The 18065-nt window shown below is 53.2% G+C and overlaps 1 protein-coding gene across 9 annotated transcripts in view; it reads left to right on the top strand.

Moving 5' to 3' along the window:
• garnl3 (GTPase activating Rap/RanGAP domain like 3) overlaps positions 1 to 18065 on the top strand; it is a 34141-nt gene that overhangs the window by 5046 nt on the left and 11030 nt on the right. For 3 of the 9 annotated variants that reach the window (XM_068334057.1, XM_068334051.1, XM_068334059.1), the window contains exons 1-16: positions 7427 to 7722; positions 8640 to 8709; positions 10093 to 10167; positions 11780 to 11879; positions 13329 to 13447; positions 13598 to 13662; positions 14622 to 14685; positions 14768 to 14794; positions 14958 to 15033; positions 15111 to 15209; positions 15275 to 15378; positions 15647 to 15755; positions 15845 to 15890; positions 15988 to 16094; positions 16168 to 16283; positions 17154 to 17276. In XM_068334057.1, coding sequence (XP_068190158.1) covers positions 7625 to 7722; positions 8640 to 8709; positions 10093 to 10167; positions 11780 to 11879; positions 13329 to 13447; positions 13598 to 13662; positions 14622 to 14685; positions 14768 to 14794; positions 14958 to 15033; positions 15111 to 15209; positions 15275 to 15378; positions 15647 to 15755; positions 15845 to 15890; positions 15988 to 16094; positions 16168 to 16283; positions 17154 to 17276 — 1398 coding nt within the window. In that variant the 5' untranslated portion in view covers positions 7427 to 7624. Of the gene's footprint in view, positions 1 to 7426; positions 7723 to 8639; positions 8710 to 10092; positions 10168 to 11779; positions 11880 to 11991; positions 12067 to 12114; positions 13448 to 13597; positions 13663 to 14621; positions 14686 to 14767; positions 14795 to 14957; positions 15034 to 15110; positions 15210 to 15274; positions 15379 to 15646; positions 15756 to 15844; positions 15891 to 15987; positions 16095 to 16167; positions 16284 to 17153; positions 17277 to 18065 lie in introns of those variants that run through there. The other 6 variants (XM_068334052.1, XM_068334056.1, XM_068334053.1 and 3 more) reach the window with 5 other exon arrangements.

Raw genomic sequence — 18065 nt, 5'->3', positions numbered from 1 at the left:
CCACCCCACCTGGGGGGATTGAGACCAACATGAGGGTCGCTGAACATTTTCCTCTTGTGGTCTTTTAGCAGCGGCTCAAAGAGGTGGGGGGTGTGGAGAACAGAGGGGGGGTATTTTTAGCCGAGGTTGTGACGTCGAGGCTCACATTGAGTTGTTGAGGTGTGGACAGTCTCCGTGCTGGGGTTTCGCCGGCTGTCTCCCCCGGTGGGAATGGGACGGTTCTGCTGCAGTAGAACTCGTTGGCGTTAATGTTCTCCATCCTTCACACACGAATGTTTGGCTGAACCTGTTCCCCGTGCTTTTGTGGCTTATTTTCAGAACCATTATCAGAATCCTTTTGTTTCCTCAGCACAAGCACAGAATGAGACCCGGAGCATTTTGGGCTCTGTGGTGTTGGAGTCGAGCACAACGGATGCCTGACCGCGTTCCACGCCGTGCCTTCATCAGGAACCTCCCGTCTGAACGCGTTCCACGCCGTTCCTTCAGGAGGAACCTCCCGTCTGAACGCGTTCCACGCCGTTCCTTCAGGAGGAACCTCAAGTCTGACCGCGTTCCACGCCGTGCCTTCATCAGGAACCTCCCGTCTGAACGCGTTCCACGCCGTTCCTTCAGGAGGAACCTCAAGTCTGACCGCGTTCCACGCCGTGCCTTCATCAGGAACCTCCCGTCTGAACGCGTTCCACGCCGTTCCTTCAGGAGGAACCTCAAGTCTGACCGCGTTCCACGCCGTGCCTTCATCAGGAACCTCCCGTCTGACCGCGTTCCATGCCATTCCTTCATCAGGAACCTCCCGTCTGAACGCGTTCCACGCCGTTCCTTCAGGAGGAACCTCAAGTCTGACCGCGTTCCACGCCGTTCCTTCATGAGGAACCTCAAGTCTGACCGCGTTCCATGCCGTTCCTTCATCAGGAACCTTACGTCTGACCGCGTTCCACGCCGTTCCTTCAGGAGGAACCTCACGTCTGACCGCGTTCCACGCCGTGCCTTCATCAGGAACCTTACGTCTGACCGCGTTCCACGCCGTTCCTTCAGGTGGAACCTCACGTCTAAACGTGTTCCACGCCGTTCCTTCAGGAACCTCACGTCTGACCGCGTTCCACGCCGTTCCTTCATCAGGAACCTCACGTCTGAACGCGTTCCACGCCGTTCCTTCAGGTGGAACCTCACGTCTGACCGCGTTCCACGCCGTTCATTCATCAGGAACCTCACGTCTGAACGTGTTCCACGTCGTTCCTTCAGGAACCTCACGTCTGACTGCGTTCCATGCCGTTCCTTCAGGAACCGCACGTCTGAACGTGTTCCACGCCGTTCCTTCAGGAACCTCACGTCTGACTGCGTTCCACGCCGTTCCTTCATCAGGAACCTCACGTCTGAACACGTTCCACGCCATTCCTTCAGGAACCTCACGTCTGACCACGTTCCACGCCGTTCCTTCAGGAACCTCACGTCTGAACGCGTTCCACGCCGTTCCTTCATCAGGAACCTCACGTCTGAACGCGTTCCACGCCGTTCCTTCGTCAGGAGCCCCACGTCTGAACGCGTTCCACGGCGTTCCTTCATCAGGAACCTGACGTCTGACCGCGTTCCACGCCGTTCCTTCATCAGGAACCTCACGTCTGACCCCGTTCCACGCCGTTCCTTCATCAGGAACCTCACGTCTGACAGCGTTCCACGCCGTTCCTTCATCAGGAACCTCACGTCTGACCGCGTTCCAGGCCGTTCCTTCATCAGGAACCTCACGTCTGACCGCGTTCCACGCCGTTCCTTCAGGAACCTCACGTCTGACCACATTCCACGCCGTGCCTTCATCAGGAACCTCACGTCTGAACGCGTTCCACGCCGTTCCTTCAGGAACCTCACGTCTGACTGCGTTCCACGCCGTTCCTTCATCAGGAACCTCACGTCTGAACGCGTTCCACGCCATACCTTCAGGAACCTCACGTCTGGCCACGTTCCACGCCGTTCCTTCAGGAACCTCACGTCTGAACGCGTTCCACGCCGTTCCTTCATCAGGAACCTCACGTCTGACCGCGTTCCACGCTGTTCCTTCATCAGGAACCTCACGTCTGACCGCGTTCCACGCCGTTCCTTCAGGAACCTCACGTCTGACCACATTCCACGCCGTTCCTTCATCAGGAACCTCACGTCTGACCGCGTTCCACGCCGTTCCTTCAGGAACCTCACGTCTGACCACATTCCACGCCGTTCCTTCATCAGGAACCTCACGTCTGAACGCGTTCCACGCCGTTCCTTCAGGTGGAACCTCACGTCTAAACGTGTTCCACGCCGTTCCTTCAGGAACCTCACGTCTGACCGCGTTCCACGCCGTTCCTTCATCAGGAACCTCACGTCTGAACGCGTTCCACGCCGTTCCTTCAGGTGGAACCTCACGTCTGACCGCGTTCCACGCCGTTCATTCATCAGGAACCTCACGTCTGACCGTGTTCCACGTCGTTCCTTCAGGAACCTCACGTCTGACTGCGTTCCATGCCGTTCCTTCAGGAACCGCACGTCTGAACGTGTTCCACGCCGTTCCTTCAGGAACCTCACGTCTGACTGCGTTCCACGCCGTTCCTTCATCAGGAACCTCACGTCTGAACACGTTCCACGCCATTCCTTCAGGAACCTCACGTCTGAACGTGTTCCACGTCGTTCCTTCAGGAACCTGACGTCTGACCGCGTTCCACGCCGTTCCTTCATCAGGAACCTCACGTCTGACCGCGTTCCACGCCGTTCCTTCATCAGGAACCTCACGTCTGACCGCGTTCCACGCCGTTCCTTCATCAGGAACCTCACGTCTGACCGCGTTCCACGCCGTTCCTTCATCAGGAACCTCACGTCTGACCGCGTTCCACGCCGTTCCTTCAGGAACCTCACGTCTGACCACATTCCACGCCGTGCCTTCATCAGGAACCTCACGTCTGAACGCGTTCCACGCCGTTCCTTCAGGAACCTCACGTCTGACTGCGTTCCACGCCGTTCCTTCATCAGGAACCTCACGTCTGAACGCGTTCCACGCCATAACTTCAGGAACCTCACGTCTGGCCACGTTCCACGCCGTTCCTTCAGGAACCTCACGTCTGAACGCGTTCCACGCCGTTCCTTCATCAGGAACCTCACGTCTGACCGCGTTCCACGCTGTTCCTTCATCAGGAACCTCACGTCTGACCGCGTTCCACGCCGTTCCTTCAGGAACCTCACGTCTGACCACATTCCACGCCGTTCCTTCATCAGGAACCTCACGTCTGAACGCGTTCCACGCCGTTCCTTCATCAGGAACCTCACGTCTGAACGTGTTCCACGCCGTTCCTTCATCAGGAACCTCACGTCTGAACGTGTTCCACGCCGTTCCTTCAGGAATAATAGTACCGTAAACAACACACAAAAAATGTTTCCCTCGTTTGTTTCAGGAACGAAAACCCAACTTAACTTTGATGTCTTTAGTCTGCGTTTGTGATACACGTTCCAACCACTAGAGGGCAGACTCTCCCTGTAGAAAATGGCCGTTCTCTGCTGGAGGGATGGAAAACAAAAAAGTGCTATTTAGCAAAAAGTCACGGGCATCTAAGATGCTTCATTTTTATTAGTAGGTTATAATGTGTAGAACTCTAAGGAAATTATACTGATGACTTGAGGAGCAATTTTCACTGTTTATAGATATAGATTTTCTAAAAGACTATACATTATTAATAATAATATTTAATAATAATAACAGTTACTATAATTTCTAGTAGTAGGAAGAAGTATGTGGAAATGCACACACACACACACACACACACACACACACGTAGGGTGTTGTCTGAACACGAACAGAAGGTTAATTCTGATCTGATCGCGTTGGATCTGAATGTCATCATCAATCGCCGCCACCTGACTCCCTGACATTCTGCTGACCCGCTGGCATTTGGGTCGCAGCGAGAAATGAAGCAGCTAAATGTCTGCATACGTGTGTGTGTGTGTGTTTGCATGCACTGCTGTGTGATTGAGGGGTATGTATTGCTAACCTGGCAGAGGAGCAGATGTTTAACTCATACATTTTGATCCGATGATGATGATGACGTCAGTCTGACTGCCATGTGATGAAGATGGAATCAAATGAAGCTTCGTGTTATCAAGAAATGAGTCACATTAGTTCCATGTTTCCAGGCGTGTGACTGAGAACGACCAGGTGTGCTGGTTCTCTGAGAGGGAAACCAGAACCTTGGCTTTCTTATTCCGTATATTTCTATTTGTAGAAGTGACCTGTCATTGGTCCACCCTGCCTCCACGTCGTCCGCGACGACACCACCAGTCACGTAGTCAACTCTCACAGACACGGATTGGACCACAGGACGTGTTCATCTACATATGTACACCCTGAGACTATATACACCCTGAGACTACGTATATACACCCTGAGACTATATACACCCTGAGACTATATACACCCTGAGACTATATACACCCTGAGACTATATACACCCTGAGACTACGTATATACAACCTGAGACTATATACATATAGTCTCAGGGTATATGGTCTAGGGGTACGTAGTCTAATAAAGATCCAATCACGGGGGTTATTATGCCTTCATCAGGTGTGTTTGTCCAATCAAGGGGGGTTATCCTGCCGTCTGTGGCGCCTCTCAGGCCACACGAGCCAAGCCAACATGAAATCAAACCCGGCTCCGTTCCTTCAGGAGCGGTGGTTAGAAGCAGCAGGGGCCATGTGAGCGGCCCTGTCACGGGTCACGCTAGGGGGCCACGTTCATGCAGCATTCACGAAGGTTGTGTTTGCTCTGGGTTCTGAACAAAGTTCTCAGGTTCCCAGTCTGTAAGGAGATCCTGAGGAGAAACAAAGGGGGACGCATGGAGGCGTTCCTGTTTTCCAGGGCTCCAGCTGCGGGGGCCAGCTATTTTTAAAGGTGCTGCTCGCTGTAGGTGTTTTCCTGCATCTTGGGGGGGGGGTCTGCTGATTAAAAAATGATGAGCAGCTGAGTGCAGCCCAGAATTCCTCCATGCCTTCATGTAGCTTGTGTGAGCAAGAAAACGCCGTCCGGGGCTGAGCCGATGCTCCGAGCTCAGGTCTCACCTGATTCACACCTGCAGCCTCTGAACAATGAAGGGAAAAACCTCCAGGACGGGGTCTCTATCAGGAGCTAGGATCAGCTGTAACCGCCCACAGGTTACATAGGCTAGGATAGGATAGGATAGGATATGCTAGGATAGGCTGGGCTAGGGCTTCTAGTCTGTTAGAAAAAAGGGCCTAAAAACAAAAGTTTTGGCGCTGAAGACTGTTGTTGTCAATGCTAACGGTGCTAATGCTAATCAGTTTGTCATGAACCTGCTTAGACTCGACGGCTTCAGCGGTGAACCAATGACCTGCTGACATGGCTGCAGAGGTGATCTCTGGGTAGGCAGAGGAAGTGTCAGTTACCTGCTGATTGGCCATTCAGAGAGAGGAACACCCAGAAATCAATGATTAGATATCTGTTGATAAAGTATTGATTAGACTTGAGCCTAATTTAAAGCTGACATCACACTGGCAGGAACCGGAATCAGGATCCACTTATCTGTTCCCACAGTGACCCGGAGCACAACAGATCCGGGTTCTGATCGGGTTCTGGTGTCGTACCGTCAGGACCCCACCCCCCCCGTACCGCCCCCAGAGGCCTGTACCATAAAGCTGGATTAACCTAGTCAGGCTTCCTCTTCCTTATCTGGCTTCACTTACCCAGACATCCACCCTCCAGATTTTCGGTTCCATAAAGCCGGCTATCAACTCACTAATTCAATCCAGACTTGTCCACTCTAGATCTGTGCGCGCTCACATAAAAAGGGCGGAGTTTGCTGCATGCGACCAATCACAAACATGCAACAAACCGGCCCGAGACGCATATTTCACAACGGAGGAGCAAACAATAATAATTAATAAATACGATCAATACAAATCAATAATCCAGGCAAAAAGCAACACAGCTGCAGCTGCCAAACGGAGCAAGGATCTCTGGGAAAACATGGCCGACTGCGTCAATGAGGAAGTTAGTGCCATTATAATATTACTGCCCCACTATGACTGCACTTGTGTGTCTGACTACAGTAACATGTGTGTGTTCATACATGTGTGTGTGAACCACATGTTTGGTTATGACATGTGATCGTAGCCCCGTGACTTTATGAACAGCTCTACGTACTGTGTTCTTCACAGGTTTTCAGCATCGCCAACACAATACATTAAAGTACCGATCAATCAATCAATCAATCAATCAATCAATCAATCCATGATCTACTGAAACAAATCATTGATCAATGACATTCTATCTGTCTTGCTTGTAACCCGTCCAACGAGGGATTCCAGGACATCATAATAATGACCAACATCACTCAGAAATATATGAACTGTCTCAAAGACCCTCAGGTCAATGCACACTGTGTGGGGCTGTCAGCGCGGGGTTGGGGTGCGTTCCATTCCTGATGTGAGGCTCCAGCAGCTGACAGATGTAATGTAACCCCTCCCCCCAAAACCTCTACCTTTCTACAGTCATTGTTCAGCCAACCCCACCGGATTACAGCCATCCCTAAATATTCTCTCTGCCTGAGCGCTCTGCACACAAGCTGTGACCCGAGATCCACCGGGTTCTCAGGGAACGGACGGCCCGTTTTCAGGAGAACCGATTGGTCAGTAGGTGGGGCTGTTATACCTGCTGAGCTCTGATTGGTCAGTAGGTGGGGCTGTTATACCTGCTGAGCTCTGATTGGTCAGTAGGTGGGGCTGTTATACCTGCTGAGCTCTGATTGGTCAGTAGGTGGGGCTGTTATACCTGCTGAGCTCTGATTGGTCAGTAGGTGGGGCTGTTATACCTGCTGAGCTCTGATTGGTCAGTAGGTGGGGCTGTTATACCCGCTGAGCTCTGATTGGTCAGTAGGTGGGGCTGTTATACCCGCTGAGCTCTGATTGGTCAGTAGGTGGGGCTGTTATACCCGCTGAGCTCTGATTGGTCAGTAGGTGGGGCTGTTATACCCGCTGAGCTCTGATTGGTCAGTAGGTGGGGCTGTTATACCCGCTGAGCTCTGATTGGTCAGTAGGTGGGGCTGTTATACCTGCTGATCTTATCCTGAACTTATCCTGCTCCGGAGCAGGTTAGGTGTTCAGCATAGAAATCATCCACCTTTATGGTACCGAAAAGCCAGGGTTAAGCCTGAAGTTATCTGGCTAAGCCGTAATCCAGCCTCACGGTACAGGCCTCTGGTCAGAGCCCATGATGAGATTCGACCCTTAACCATTGACGTCACTTCAAGCTCTGGATACCGGACATGCAGACAATATGCCAATTTTGCAGATGACGTCACACCTAGTCAGTGACGTGGAGCCAGCGGGTGGAGGTCTCGAGCTCGGAATGGTTGATGTGAGGGAGGGGGAGGGGGAGGGGCAGGAGAGGCGGAGGGAGGAGAGCCGTTTCCGGTGGCAGCGCCGTTCCGTTCCACCGGCTCGCGGTAAACGGTCGCGCGCAGAAAGAGGAGCGAACCGGAATCCGGTAAGCGTTCCGTTTGAGATGCTGTCGCGCGCTTAGCGGCACTGGAACCTGGAGAGACTCGAGACGCCGGTGTGTCGCCGCCTCGTCCGCCGCACCGACATCCCGGAGAACATGAACGGTTCAGGTCCCGGTTCAGGTCCCGGTTCAGGTCCCGGTTCAGGTCCCGGTTCAGGTCCCTCCGCGACCAAACTGTTGACTTTCAACCAGCGGTGAGTGTGTGTGTGTGTGTGTGTGTGTGTTTGTTTGCGTGAGTGTGTGTGTCTGTGTGTTTCTGCGTGTGTGTCTGTGTGTGTGTTTGCGTGTGTGTGTGTGTGTGTGTTTCTGCGTGTGTGAGTGTGTGTGCCTGTGTGTGTGTGTTTCTGTGTGTGTGTGTGTGTGTGTGTGTGTTTCTGCGTGTGTGAGTGTGTGTGTGTTTCTGCGTGTGTGTGTGTGTGTGTGTGTGTGTTTCTGCGTGTGTGTGTGTGTGTGTGTGTTTCTGCGTGTGTGTGTGTGTCGCAAACCGGCCGGGATTCCACCTACTCCGGTGTGGAGGCGTGGCTTGTGGAGGCGTGGCTTGTGGGGGGGTTGTGCTTAAGAGGAAAATGATTGTTTCAGGTCACGGTGGGGGGGGGACCCCAGCTTTGTGGGGGCGTCAGTGACACGAGTTCACCTGCAGGACGCTGTGAAACTGATGCCACTACAGAGAGGGAGGGCCTGCAGCGGCACTTGAACGCATCACAGAGGGATGATGTCAGAGACACTTGAACGCATCACAGAGGGATGATGTCAGAGATACTTGAACGCATCACAGAGGGATGATGTCAGAGACACTTGAACGCATCACAGAGGGATGATGTCAGAGACACTTGAACGCATCACAGAGGGATGATGTCAGAGACACTTGAACGCATCACAGAGGGATGATGTCAGAGACACTTGAACGCATCACAGTGTTCATAGTTCAGACGGTGGTTGTTGGACGTGTTTGTAGAGGTGGGCGGGGGACACTCCACCTGCAGCGCCGACCAGGAGCGAACACAGGGTGAAGGAAACACGAGGAGAGATGCTGCAGCCGTGTGTCACGTCTGAGACACCATGTTGTGTGTGTGTGATGCTGTCTCGTGTGTGACGGTGTGTTTCGTTGCAGCTCCGCCTCCGAGGACCTGGGCTGTCGCCGTGGAGACTTCAGCAGGAGACACTACGGGTCTGTGGAGCTGGTGAGTGTCCCCCCCCATTCTGTCTGACCTTTATTTCTCTTGGTGTGAGTGGAGGGCAGGGGGGGGTGTGATGTCATGATGGACTGGGTGTGGTTCCCCCCCCCGCATCACGGGGCTCCAGGGTTTGCCTGTTTGGGTCGACGCAGCTGCAGCACTGTGTGTGTGTGTGTGTGTTGTGTGTGTGTGTTGTGTGTGTGTGTGTGTGTGTGTGTGTGTGTGTGTGTGTGTGTGTGTGTGTGTGTGTGTGTGTGACAGGCTCTGTGCATCCCGATAGCCCAGAGGGGCAGGAAGTCCTAGCGTGTAGCGTAGCGCTGCTTCCTGACTGATTAGTGTGAAGAGAAGCAACACAACACGCCAACAACACGCCAACAACACACCAGAGCTGCTGCTGGTGGGGGGCAGTGATGTAGACCCCCCCCCTTCTCATCTTCATTACATCTCAGAACTGAACGTCCTGCTTGATGCTGATTGGAGGCTGAAGCTCATGAATTATTCATGAATGAATGTTTCAGTCACAAACATCAAGATATCTGCTTATATTTATGCTAATGAGGCAGTTAATGATCAATAGTGACACGCCGCACCTGATTGGATCATCAGGAATCATCACGCGTCCGTTTGGAGCAATAGTGGGCGGAGCTCAGTGGCAGACTGGGACTGGTTCACCAGTGTTTTCTTATCGTGTCTTCAGTCTGAAGCCCCGCCCCCCCTTTTCAGAACCGCTGACGCCCCGCCCCCCCACCGTTATCAGAGCCGCTGACACCCGCCCCCCCCCACCTTATCAGTACCACTGACGCCCCCCCACTGTTATCAGAGCCGCTGACACCCGCCCCCCCCACCGTTATCAGTACAGCTGATGCCCCGCCCCCCTTTATCAGTGCTGCTGACGCCCCGCCCCCCCCACCGTTATCAGTACCACTGATGCCAGACCCCCCCCCACCTGCTGGTGGTGAAGGTCAGGACTCCTTGAATTTCTGTCCCGGTCGCCAACAGTCCACGCCCATGTGGAACAAAGGCTTCTGGGAAGGCTGATGTCATCACGCTCTGATTGATTCACAGTGCTGATGCTAATTTGTAGCTCGAATGATGTCATCAGGCTAGTTTTGCCTCAGAGCAAGTGGTTGTGGGTTTAAATCCTGACCTGGGGGTCCGGTGTGGAGGTTCCATGTTGTCTCATATGAGGTTCCTGCACCACGCCCTCCCGCCACTGTCCCCCCGGGGACGCCCGATGGCGCGACGCACATCAAAGCGGATGCAGCAACTAGCGAGGCCCCGGGGCCTGAGTTTGACACAAGTACTGCAGATGGACACTGACCCTAACCCTAACCCTAACCCTAACCCTAACCCTGACCCTAACCCTAACGTAACCCCCTCTGCTCGCAGCTCATCTCCAGCGATGCCGACGGGGCCATTCAGAGGGCGGGGCGCTTCAGGGTGGAGAACGGCTCGTCAGACGAGGTGCCACAGCGCCACACACACCAGGAGCACACACCTGTTCAGGATCACACACCTGCTCACCCCCCCACTCACCGCCGCAACTATAAATAATATCAGTTGTCTATCAAACTGTTCAGTTCTCCTCTGCATTACATGATATCCTTATTGACATTAAAGAAAACAAAAAGAAATGTATAGTTCAACTTATAACAAAGAAAAATGTTATAAATTTTTTAATGTAGAGCAGAAAAGACTTTAAGTGCATCAATTTGCCTCAAATTTAAAAAAATTGTTTAAACTGTAAAAACTTTTGACCAAGTTATTGCACCATTCGATACTGAAAAATAAAATATAATCACTAAATAATAACATTCAAATTCAGTTCAGAAACATTAACTGAGGAGAACAATATATAAAACACTTTAAACCGCAAAACAAAAATGAATAAAAGAATTTGTGCAGATTTGTCTTTTTCTTATCAAACAGAGGAACTCAGGATTAATAAATCAAGATTGAAAAATCAGGATTAATCAGGATTAACGTCTACAATTATTTCATTCAGGCTCACAGTTGCTCACAGCTGCTCATAGCTCCTCTGCTATGGTGGGGGGGGTGTCAGTGTTTCATTTCCTCTGCTATGGTGGTGGTGGTGGGGGGGGGGGTCAGTGTTTCAGCTCCTCTGGTATGGTGGGGGGGTATATTGAGCAGTTTGATACCCCACCTTATCTGATGTTCACTGCAGTAGCATCACAAACAGGATGATTGTTGTGACATTCAGGACGTTTCAATGAATAAACTCCAACTGATCAGCTGATTGATCACCTGATTGGGTGTGATGTCTTTAAGCCCCGCCTATATTCATTATTCTTTATGCTGTCCTGTAGCATGTTCAGACACAGTAAACATGTTCAGACACAGTAAACGTGTTCAGACACAGTAAACGTGTTTAGACACAGTAAACGTGTTTAGACACAGTAAACGTGTTTAGACACAGTAAACGTGTTTAGACACAGTAAACATGTTTAGACACAGTAAACATGTTCAGACACAGTAAACATGTTCAGACACAGTAAACATGTTCGGACACAGTAAACATGTTTGGACACAGTAAACGTGTTCAGACACAGTAAACGTGTTCAGACACAGTAAACGTGTTTAGACACAGTAAACGTGTTTAGACACACGTGTTGCTCCCCTACCCAAGAAGCACTGGTTTGGGTTAGGGTTAGTTTAGGGTTAGGGTTAGTTTAGGGCAAGGGTTGGGTTAGGGTTAGGTTCAGGTTAGGTTAGGGTTGGTTAGAGTTAGGTTATTTTCGTGTTAGGGTTAGGGTTAGTTCAGGGTTAGGTTAGGGTTAGTTTAAGGTTAGGATTAGGTTAGGGTTAGGCTCGGGTCATCTGAGCAACTTTTCTAGGATCACTCACCAACAGTTGACAAACTGCTGCTCAGGCTGCTCTGATCTCCAGACGTGTGTGTGTGTGTGTGTGTGTGTGTGTGTGTGTGTGTGTGTGTGTGTGTGTGTGTGTGTGTGTGTGTGTGTGTGTGTGTGTGTGTGTGTGTGTGTGTGTGTGTGTGTGTGTGTGTGTGTGTGTGTGTGTGTGTGTGTGTGTGTGTGTGTGTGTGTGTGAGTGACAGACTTTGGACTACACCCCAGGAACCTGGAGGAGAACCGACGTTCACCTGGAGAATCCAGAGTATCACACCAGATGGTTCTTTAAATACTTCCTGGGGAAAGGTCAGTGCTGCTCACACACACATCCAGTTGTGTGTGTACCGTCACGGACTGATGGGGGTCGTGTGGGAGGGGGATAGTGTGGGTGGGTGGGTGGGGGGTTATGAGGCGTCTCTCAGATGCTGCAGGAATGAACGCTTCTTAGAGTTTCCTCTCTGATCCATCGGCTGCTTCTTGTCTCGGAGGTCAGGCTAACATGTTGGCATCGAGCATGTCAGGCTGTAAGTCTTGGTTCCAGGCTAACGTGTTAGCCTCCAGCGTGTCAGGCTGTAAGTCTTGGTTCCAGGCTAACGTGTTAGCCTCCAGCGTGTCAGGCTGTAAGTCTTGGTTCCAGGCTAACGTGTTAGCCTCCAGCGTGTCAGGCTGTAAGTCTTGGTTCCAGGCTAACGTGTTAGCCTCCAGCGTGTCAGGCTGTAAGTCTTGGTTCCAGGCTAACGTGTTAGCCTCCAGCGTGTCAGGCTGTAAGTCTTGGTTCCAGGCTAACGTGTTAGCCTCCAGCGTGTCAGGCTGTAAGTCTTGGTTCCAGGCTAACGTGTTAGCCTCCAGCGTGTCAGGCTGTAAGTCTTGGTTCCAGGCTAACGTGTTAGCCTCCAGCGTGTCAGGCTGTAAGTCTTGGTTCCAGGCTAACGTGTTAGCCTCCAGCGTGTCAGGCTGTAAGTCTTGGTTCCAGGCTAACGTGTTAGCCTCCAGCGTGTCAGGCTGTAAGTCTTGGTTCCAGGCTAACGTGTTAGCCTCCAGCGTGTCAGGCTGTAAGTCTTGGTTCCAGGCTAACGTGTTAGCCTCCAGCGTGTCAGGCTGTAAGTCTTGGTTCCAGGCTAACGTGTTAGCCTCCAGCGTGTCAGGCTGTAAGTCTTGGTTCCAGGCTAACGTGTTAGCCTCCAGCGTGTCAGGCTGTAAGTCTTGGTTCCAGGCTAACGTGTTAGCCTCCAGCGTGTCAGGCTGTAAGTCTTGGTTCCAGGCTAACGTGTTAGCCTCCAGCGTGTCAGGCTGTAAGTCTTGGTTCCAGGCTAACGTGTTAGCCTCAGCGTGTCAGGCGGCTCCAATCAGAGGAATATCTTCAGCAACAGGTTGAGATGAAGGACGGAGGAGGAAGGAGATAACAGCAAAGGGAAGAGGGAGGGTGAGCGTTTCCTCCTCTCTGGCGGCTCAGCGGTTCTGAAGGAGGAAGGCTCGGTGCGTTTGGACCATCTGTGTCCAACAGAACCGTCTGCACCACAGAACGGAACACCATGAAGTCCAGGCATCTAAGATGATTCATCCACAGGATGAGGTCTCTACTTCCTGGTCACCTTCAACCCCTGAACCAAACGACGTGAAGTCATGATGAGAGCCGGGCTAATGTGGAATCAGGATAGCAGGAAGAAAGAAACACAGCAGACAGGAGGTTCAGAAGAACATGGGGGGCTGGAGGTCAGGCAGAGGTCATGTGGCTTCATCTGTGTCCCCTATCAGTCCACCAGAACTATGTTGGTACCGACGCAGAGAAGAACCCCTTCTACCTGTCGGTCGTCCTGTCGGACCAGAACAACCAGCGGGTTCCTCAGTACCGAGCCATCCTCTGGAGGAAGACGGTGAGTCCCCTGAACGCGGTGAGAACCTCAGCGGTTCAGGGTTACACCCACCGGCTGAAGGAACGTCAACCGCTCCACGCGTCGCCAGTGGCAACACCTGACTGCAGAGGGCGCCAGGTGGTAATCCCCAATTGTGTTCTTGTTCTTCAGGGCACCCTGAAGATCAGCCTCCCCTACAGCCCGACCAAAACCCTGTCCGTCAAGTCCATCCTGAGGTGAGGCCACGCCCACACGCTTCACAAAGCGCTGCACCACACGCTTCACAAAGCGCTGCACCACACGCTTCACAAAGCGCTGCATCACACGCTTCACAAAGCGCTGCACCACACGCTTCACAAAGCGCTGCACCACACGCTTCACAAAGCGCTGCATCACACGCTTCACAAAGCGCTGCACCACACGCATCACCACACGCTGCACCACACGCATCACCACGCGCTGCACCACACGCATCACCACACGCTGCACCATGCTCTTCACAACACGCTGCACCACACGCTTCACCACACGCTTCACAAAGCGTTAGGGGGCTGACGGTTTCCTGTTGATGTTCCTGCTGGTTTCCTGCTGGTTTCCTGTTGGTTTTCTGTTGGTTTTCCTGCTGGTTTCCAGCTGGTTTCCTGCTGGTTTTCTTGCTGGTTTTCAATCAATCAAGTTTTATTTATATAGCGCTTAATCATGACAGCAGACATTTCAAAGCGCTTTAACAGACAGAAAAACCCAACTGAACCTGTTTTCCTGCTGTGTCCTGTTGGTTTTCCTGCTGGTTTCCTGTTGGTTTTCCTGCTGGTTTCCTGCTGGTTTCCTGCCGGTTTCCTACTGGTTTCCTGCTGGTTTCCTGTTGGTTTTCCTGCTGGTTTCCTATTGGTTTTCCTGCTGGTTTACAGCTGGTTTCCTGTTGGTTTCCTGTTGGTTTTCCTGCTGGTTTCCTGCTGATTTCCTGTTGGTTTCCTGTTGGTTTTCCTGTTGGTTTCCTGTTGGTTTTCCTGCTGGTTTCCTGCCGGTTTCCTGCCGGTTTCCTGCTGGTTTCCTGCCGGTTTCCTGCTGGTTTTCTGCTGGTTTCCTGCTGGTTTCCTGCTGTTTTCTTGCTGCCATTCTGGCTGTTTGTCTACTATTGATCCCAAACAGTCGTTCTTCTGTTTCCTTTTTCATGACTACTTCCTCCTCGTTCCAGTGCCATGAGCATGGACCGGTTCGAGAAGGGCCCTCGGGAGATCCTGAACCCGGACATTCAGAAGGTGAGGCTAGCGCCGTGGGGGTGGGACCGGAGCGCTGGCCGGCCGCTAGGCGCTAACGCTAACCTATATCGTCTGTCCTCAGGATCTGCTGGTACTGGAGGAGCAGGAGGTACGGGACGCGACCCCGGTGGACTGGTTCCACGCCGTGTCTGACCTTTAGTGTTGTGATAGATGTGAAACCTCCACCATGAAACACCTTCTGGCATCTGTTTCCTCGTTGGTCGCTGACCGTTCTCCTTCTGCCTTCTGTGTTTGGATCCAACTCTTCACAGGGTTCTGTCAACTTTAAATTTGGCGTCCTGTACGCCAAAGACGGCCAGCTGACGGATGACGAGATGTTTAGTAACGGTAGCTCTATTAAACACTTTGAACACATTGATCAGACGTCGTGTGATTGGTGCTCAGAGGTCATGTGATCCTTTCAGAGACAGGAAGCGAGAGTTTCGATAAGTTCCTCGGTCTGCTGGGCGACTTCATCACGCTGCAGGGATGGGCTGGATACCGCGGGGGGCTGGACACCAAGAGTAAGAGCCGGGATGGGCTGGGGGGGGGTGACAGAACAGCCTCTGGAGCGTTTCCTCTGTTTCAGACGACACCACCGGGATCCGCTCCATCTACACCGTCTACCAGGGGCACGAACTCATGTTCCACGTGTCCACCATGCTGCCCTACTCCAGGGAGAACAAGCAGCAGGTGGGTGTGGCCAACGGGCAGGGGTGTGGCCAATGGGCAGGGGGTGTGGCCAGCAGTGGGTGTGGCCAACGGTGGGAATGTCCACCGGGCAGGGAGCGTGGCTAACAGATATCCAGTGAATTAAAGGTAAAAACCAGTGAATGTGTTTGAAGCGACGAGGCACTGGCTGCTGGGCGGAGTCACTGGCTACTGGGCGGAGTCACTGGCTGCTGGGCGGAGTCACTGGCTGCTGGGCAAAGTCATGTCTTTGCTGCTTCTCCTCTGATAGGTGGAGAGAAAGCGACACATCGGAAACGACATTGTGACCATCGTGTTCCAGGAGGGCGACGATGCGACTTCATCCTTCAAGCCGTCGATGATTCGCTCGCACTTCACCCGTATCCTGACACGCCCCGAAAAGGGGCGGAGCCTCGGCGGCTCCTCGTGCTGACTGTTTTCAGTGGGCATGTCCTTGACTCACCTCCAGATATCTTTGCGTTGGTGAAGTATAACAGCCAGTACGACAGCTACAGGTGAGGTCGTGGAGGCGGGTCTTTTCTGGTCCAATCCGGCATTGGGCGTCACTGACCTCACGCCGTGGCCCCACCTCCATATTTGTGTTTGTCGCAGGTTGAAGATCTTCTCAGAGGAGAGCGTCCCGCTGTTCGGACCGCCCCTCCCGTCTCCGCCTGTCTTCACCGACCACCAGGAGTTCAGGGACTTTTTGTTAGTCAAACGTAAGAGCAGCTATCGTGTGAACAGCGCCCCCCAGTGGCCTGGGGTCTTACGTGTTTTCCTCACACCCCGCAGTCATCAACGGAGAGAAAGCCACGCTGGACACGCCCACCTTCGCCCAGAAGCGCCAGCGGACGCTGGACATGCTGATCGGCTCGCTGTACCAGGACCTCACGCCAGACCTCCACAAGGTAGGGGGGGCTCACGCCGGACCTCCACAGGGTAGGGGGGGCTCACACCAGACCTCCACAGGGTAGGGGGGCACACGCCGGACCTCCACAAGGTAAGGGGGGCTCACGCCAGACCTCCACAGGGTAGGGGTGGCTCCCGCCGGACCTCCACAGGGTAGGGGGGGCTCCCGCCGGACCTCCACAGGGTAGGGGGGCACACGCCGGACCTCTACAAGGTAGGGGGGGGTCACGCCAGACCTCCACAGGGTAGCGGGGGCTCCCGCCGGACCTCCACAGGGTAGGGGGGCACACGCCGGACCTCTACAAGGTAGGGGGGGCTCACGCCAGACCTCCACAGGGTAGAGGGGGCTCACACCAGACCTCCACAAGGTAGGGGGGGCTCATGCCGGACCTCCACAGGGTAGGGGGGGGCGTCTTGCCGGACCTCCACAGGGTAGGGGGGGCTCACGCCGGACCTCCACAGGGTAGGGGGGCACACGCCGGACCTCTACAAGGTAGGGGTGGCTCACGCCAGACCTCCACAGGGTAGAGGGGGCTCACATCAGACCTCCACAAGGTAGGGGGGGCTCATGCCGGACCTCCACAGGGTAGGGGGGGCGTCTTACCGGACCTCCACAGGGTAGGGGGGGGGCGTCTTCAGATCCTATGCCTGGAGCTGCTCCTCTGCGAGGCTGGCGTTCTCAGCTGGGTGGCCCTCCTCCTCCTCCTGCCCCCCCCTTCCTCCACCATCGCCTTTGACATTATTTCTTGTTTAATTTCACATCTGATGTCCTTCCAGGGTCAGCCTCTAAGACCCGTCTGCCTTCTTTTTCCCCATCTGTGTGTGTGTGTGTGTGTGTGTGTGTGTGTGTGTTGGTGCTCCATCTTTAGGTTCCCTTTTCTCCACAGAACATGTTGAACCGGCGGTCGTTCAGCGACGTTCTTCCTGAGTCTCCAAAGTCGGCGCGTAAGAAGGAGGAGGCGCGGCAGGCAGAGTTTGTCCGGATAGGACAGGTGACTATAAACAAACGGCCAATCAGGGCTCTGCAGGGAAACCACATGTGGTGTTGTGTTTCTGACGTTGTGTTCAGGAAAACGAGCTGTGTGTTTCTCAGCCTCCAGGAGGTCATTGCTCATGTCTGCTATGTGTCCGGGATCTTGTCCTTTGGGTCATGACCCACAGCTCCTGACAATAGGTGAGAGTAGGAACGTAGATTGACCGGTAAATCCAGAGCTTCGTCTTGTGACTTTTAGGGTTAGGGGTTTGGGTTAGGGGTTATGACCTATACAGCGACTGCATCACTGCAGAAGCTGCACCGATCCGTCTGTCAATCTCACGTTCCATCCTTCCCTCACTCGTCAACAAGACCCCAACATACTTAAACTCCTCCACTTGGGTGTGCAGCGCTTTCCCCTCCTGAGGCGCCCAGTGGTTTGCCAGAATTTCTACGAGGCTGACCGATAGTCTTCCTCCATGACCTCCATGAACTCCCAGACCCGAGTTTTTGCCTCTGCTACTACTGGAGCTGCAGTACGCCTGGCCTGCTGTACCTGTCAGCTGCCTCCACAGTCCTACAACTCAACAAGATTTGAGAGGACTCCTTCAGCTTGACGGCATTCCTTACACCAACACGTGGTAAAGAAGGAGATCCGGTCTGACTGATGTATCCATCCACCATGTGTGTGTTTGCTCCGTCCACCTCTGGGGTTGGAGACGTTCACACAGCACACAGACACGCCCACAGCAGCGTGTTCAGGCGGTTCTGTTGTTCATGTGTTCCTGTGAGGACCTAAGACAACATT

The sequence above is a fragment of the Antennarius striatus genome, chromosome 15 (genome assembly GCF_040054535.1).
Source record: "Antennarius striatus isolate MH-2024 chromosome 15, ASM4005453v1, whole genome shotgun sequence".
In the NCBI taxonomy this organism is placed as follows: Eukaryota; Metazoa; Chordata; class Actinopteri; order Lophiiformes; family Antennariidae; genus Antennarius; species Antennarius striatus.
Note: the sequence above shows the minus strand (reverse complement) of the source record. Positions and strands in the feature narration are given on the sequence as shown.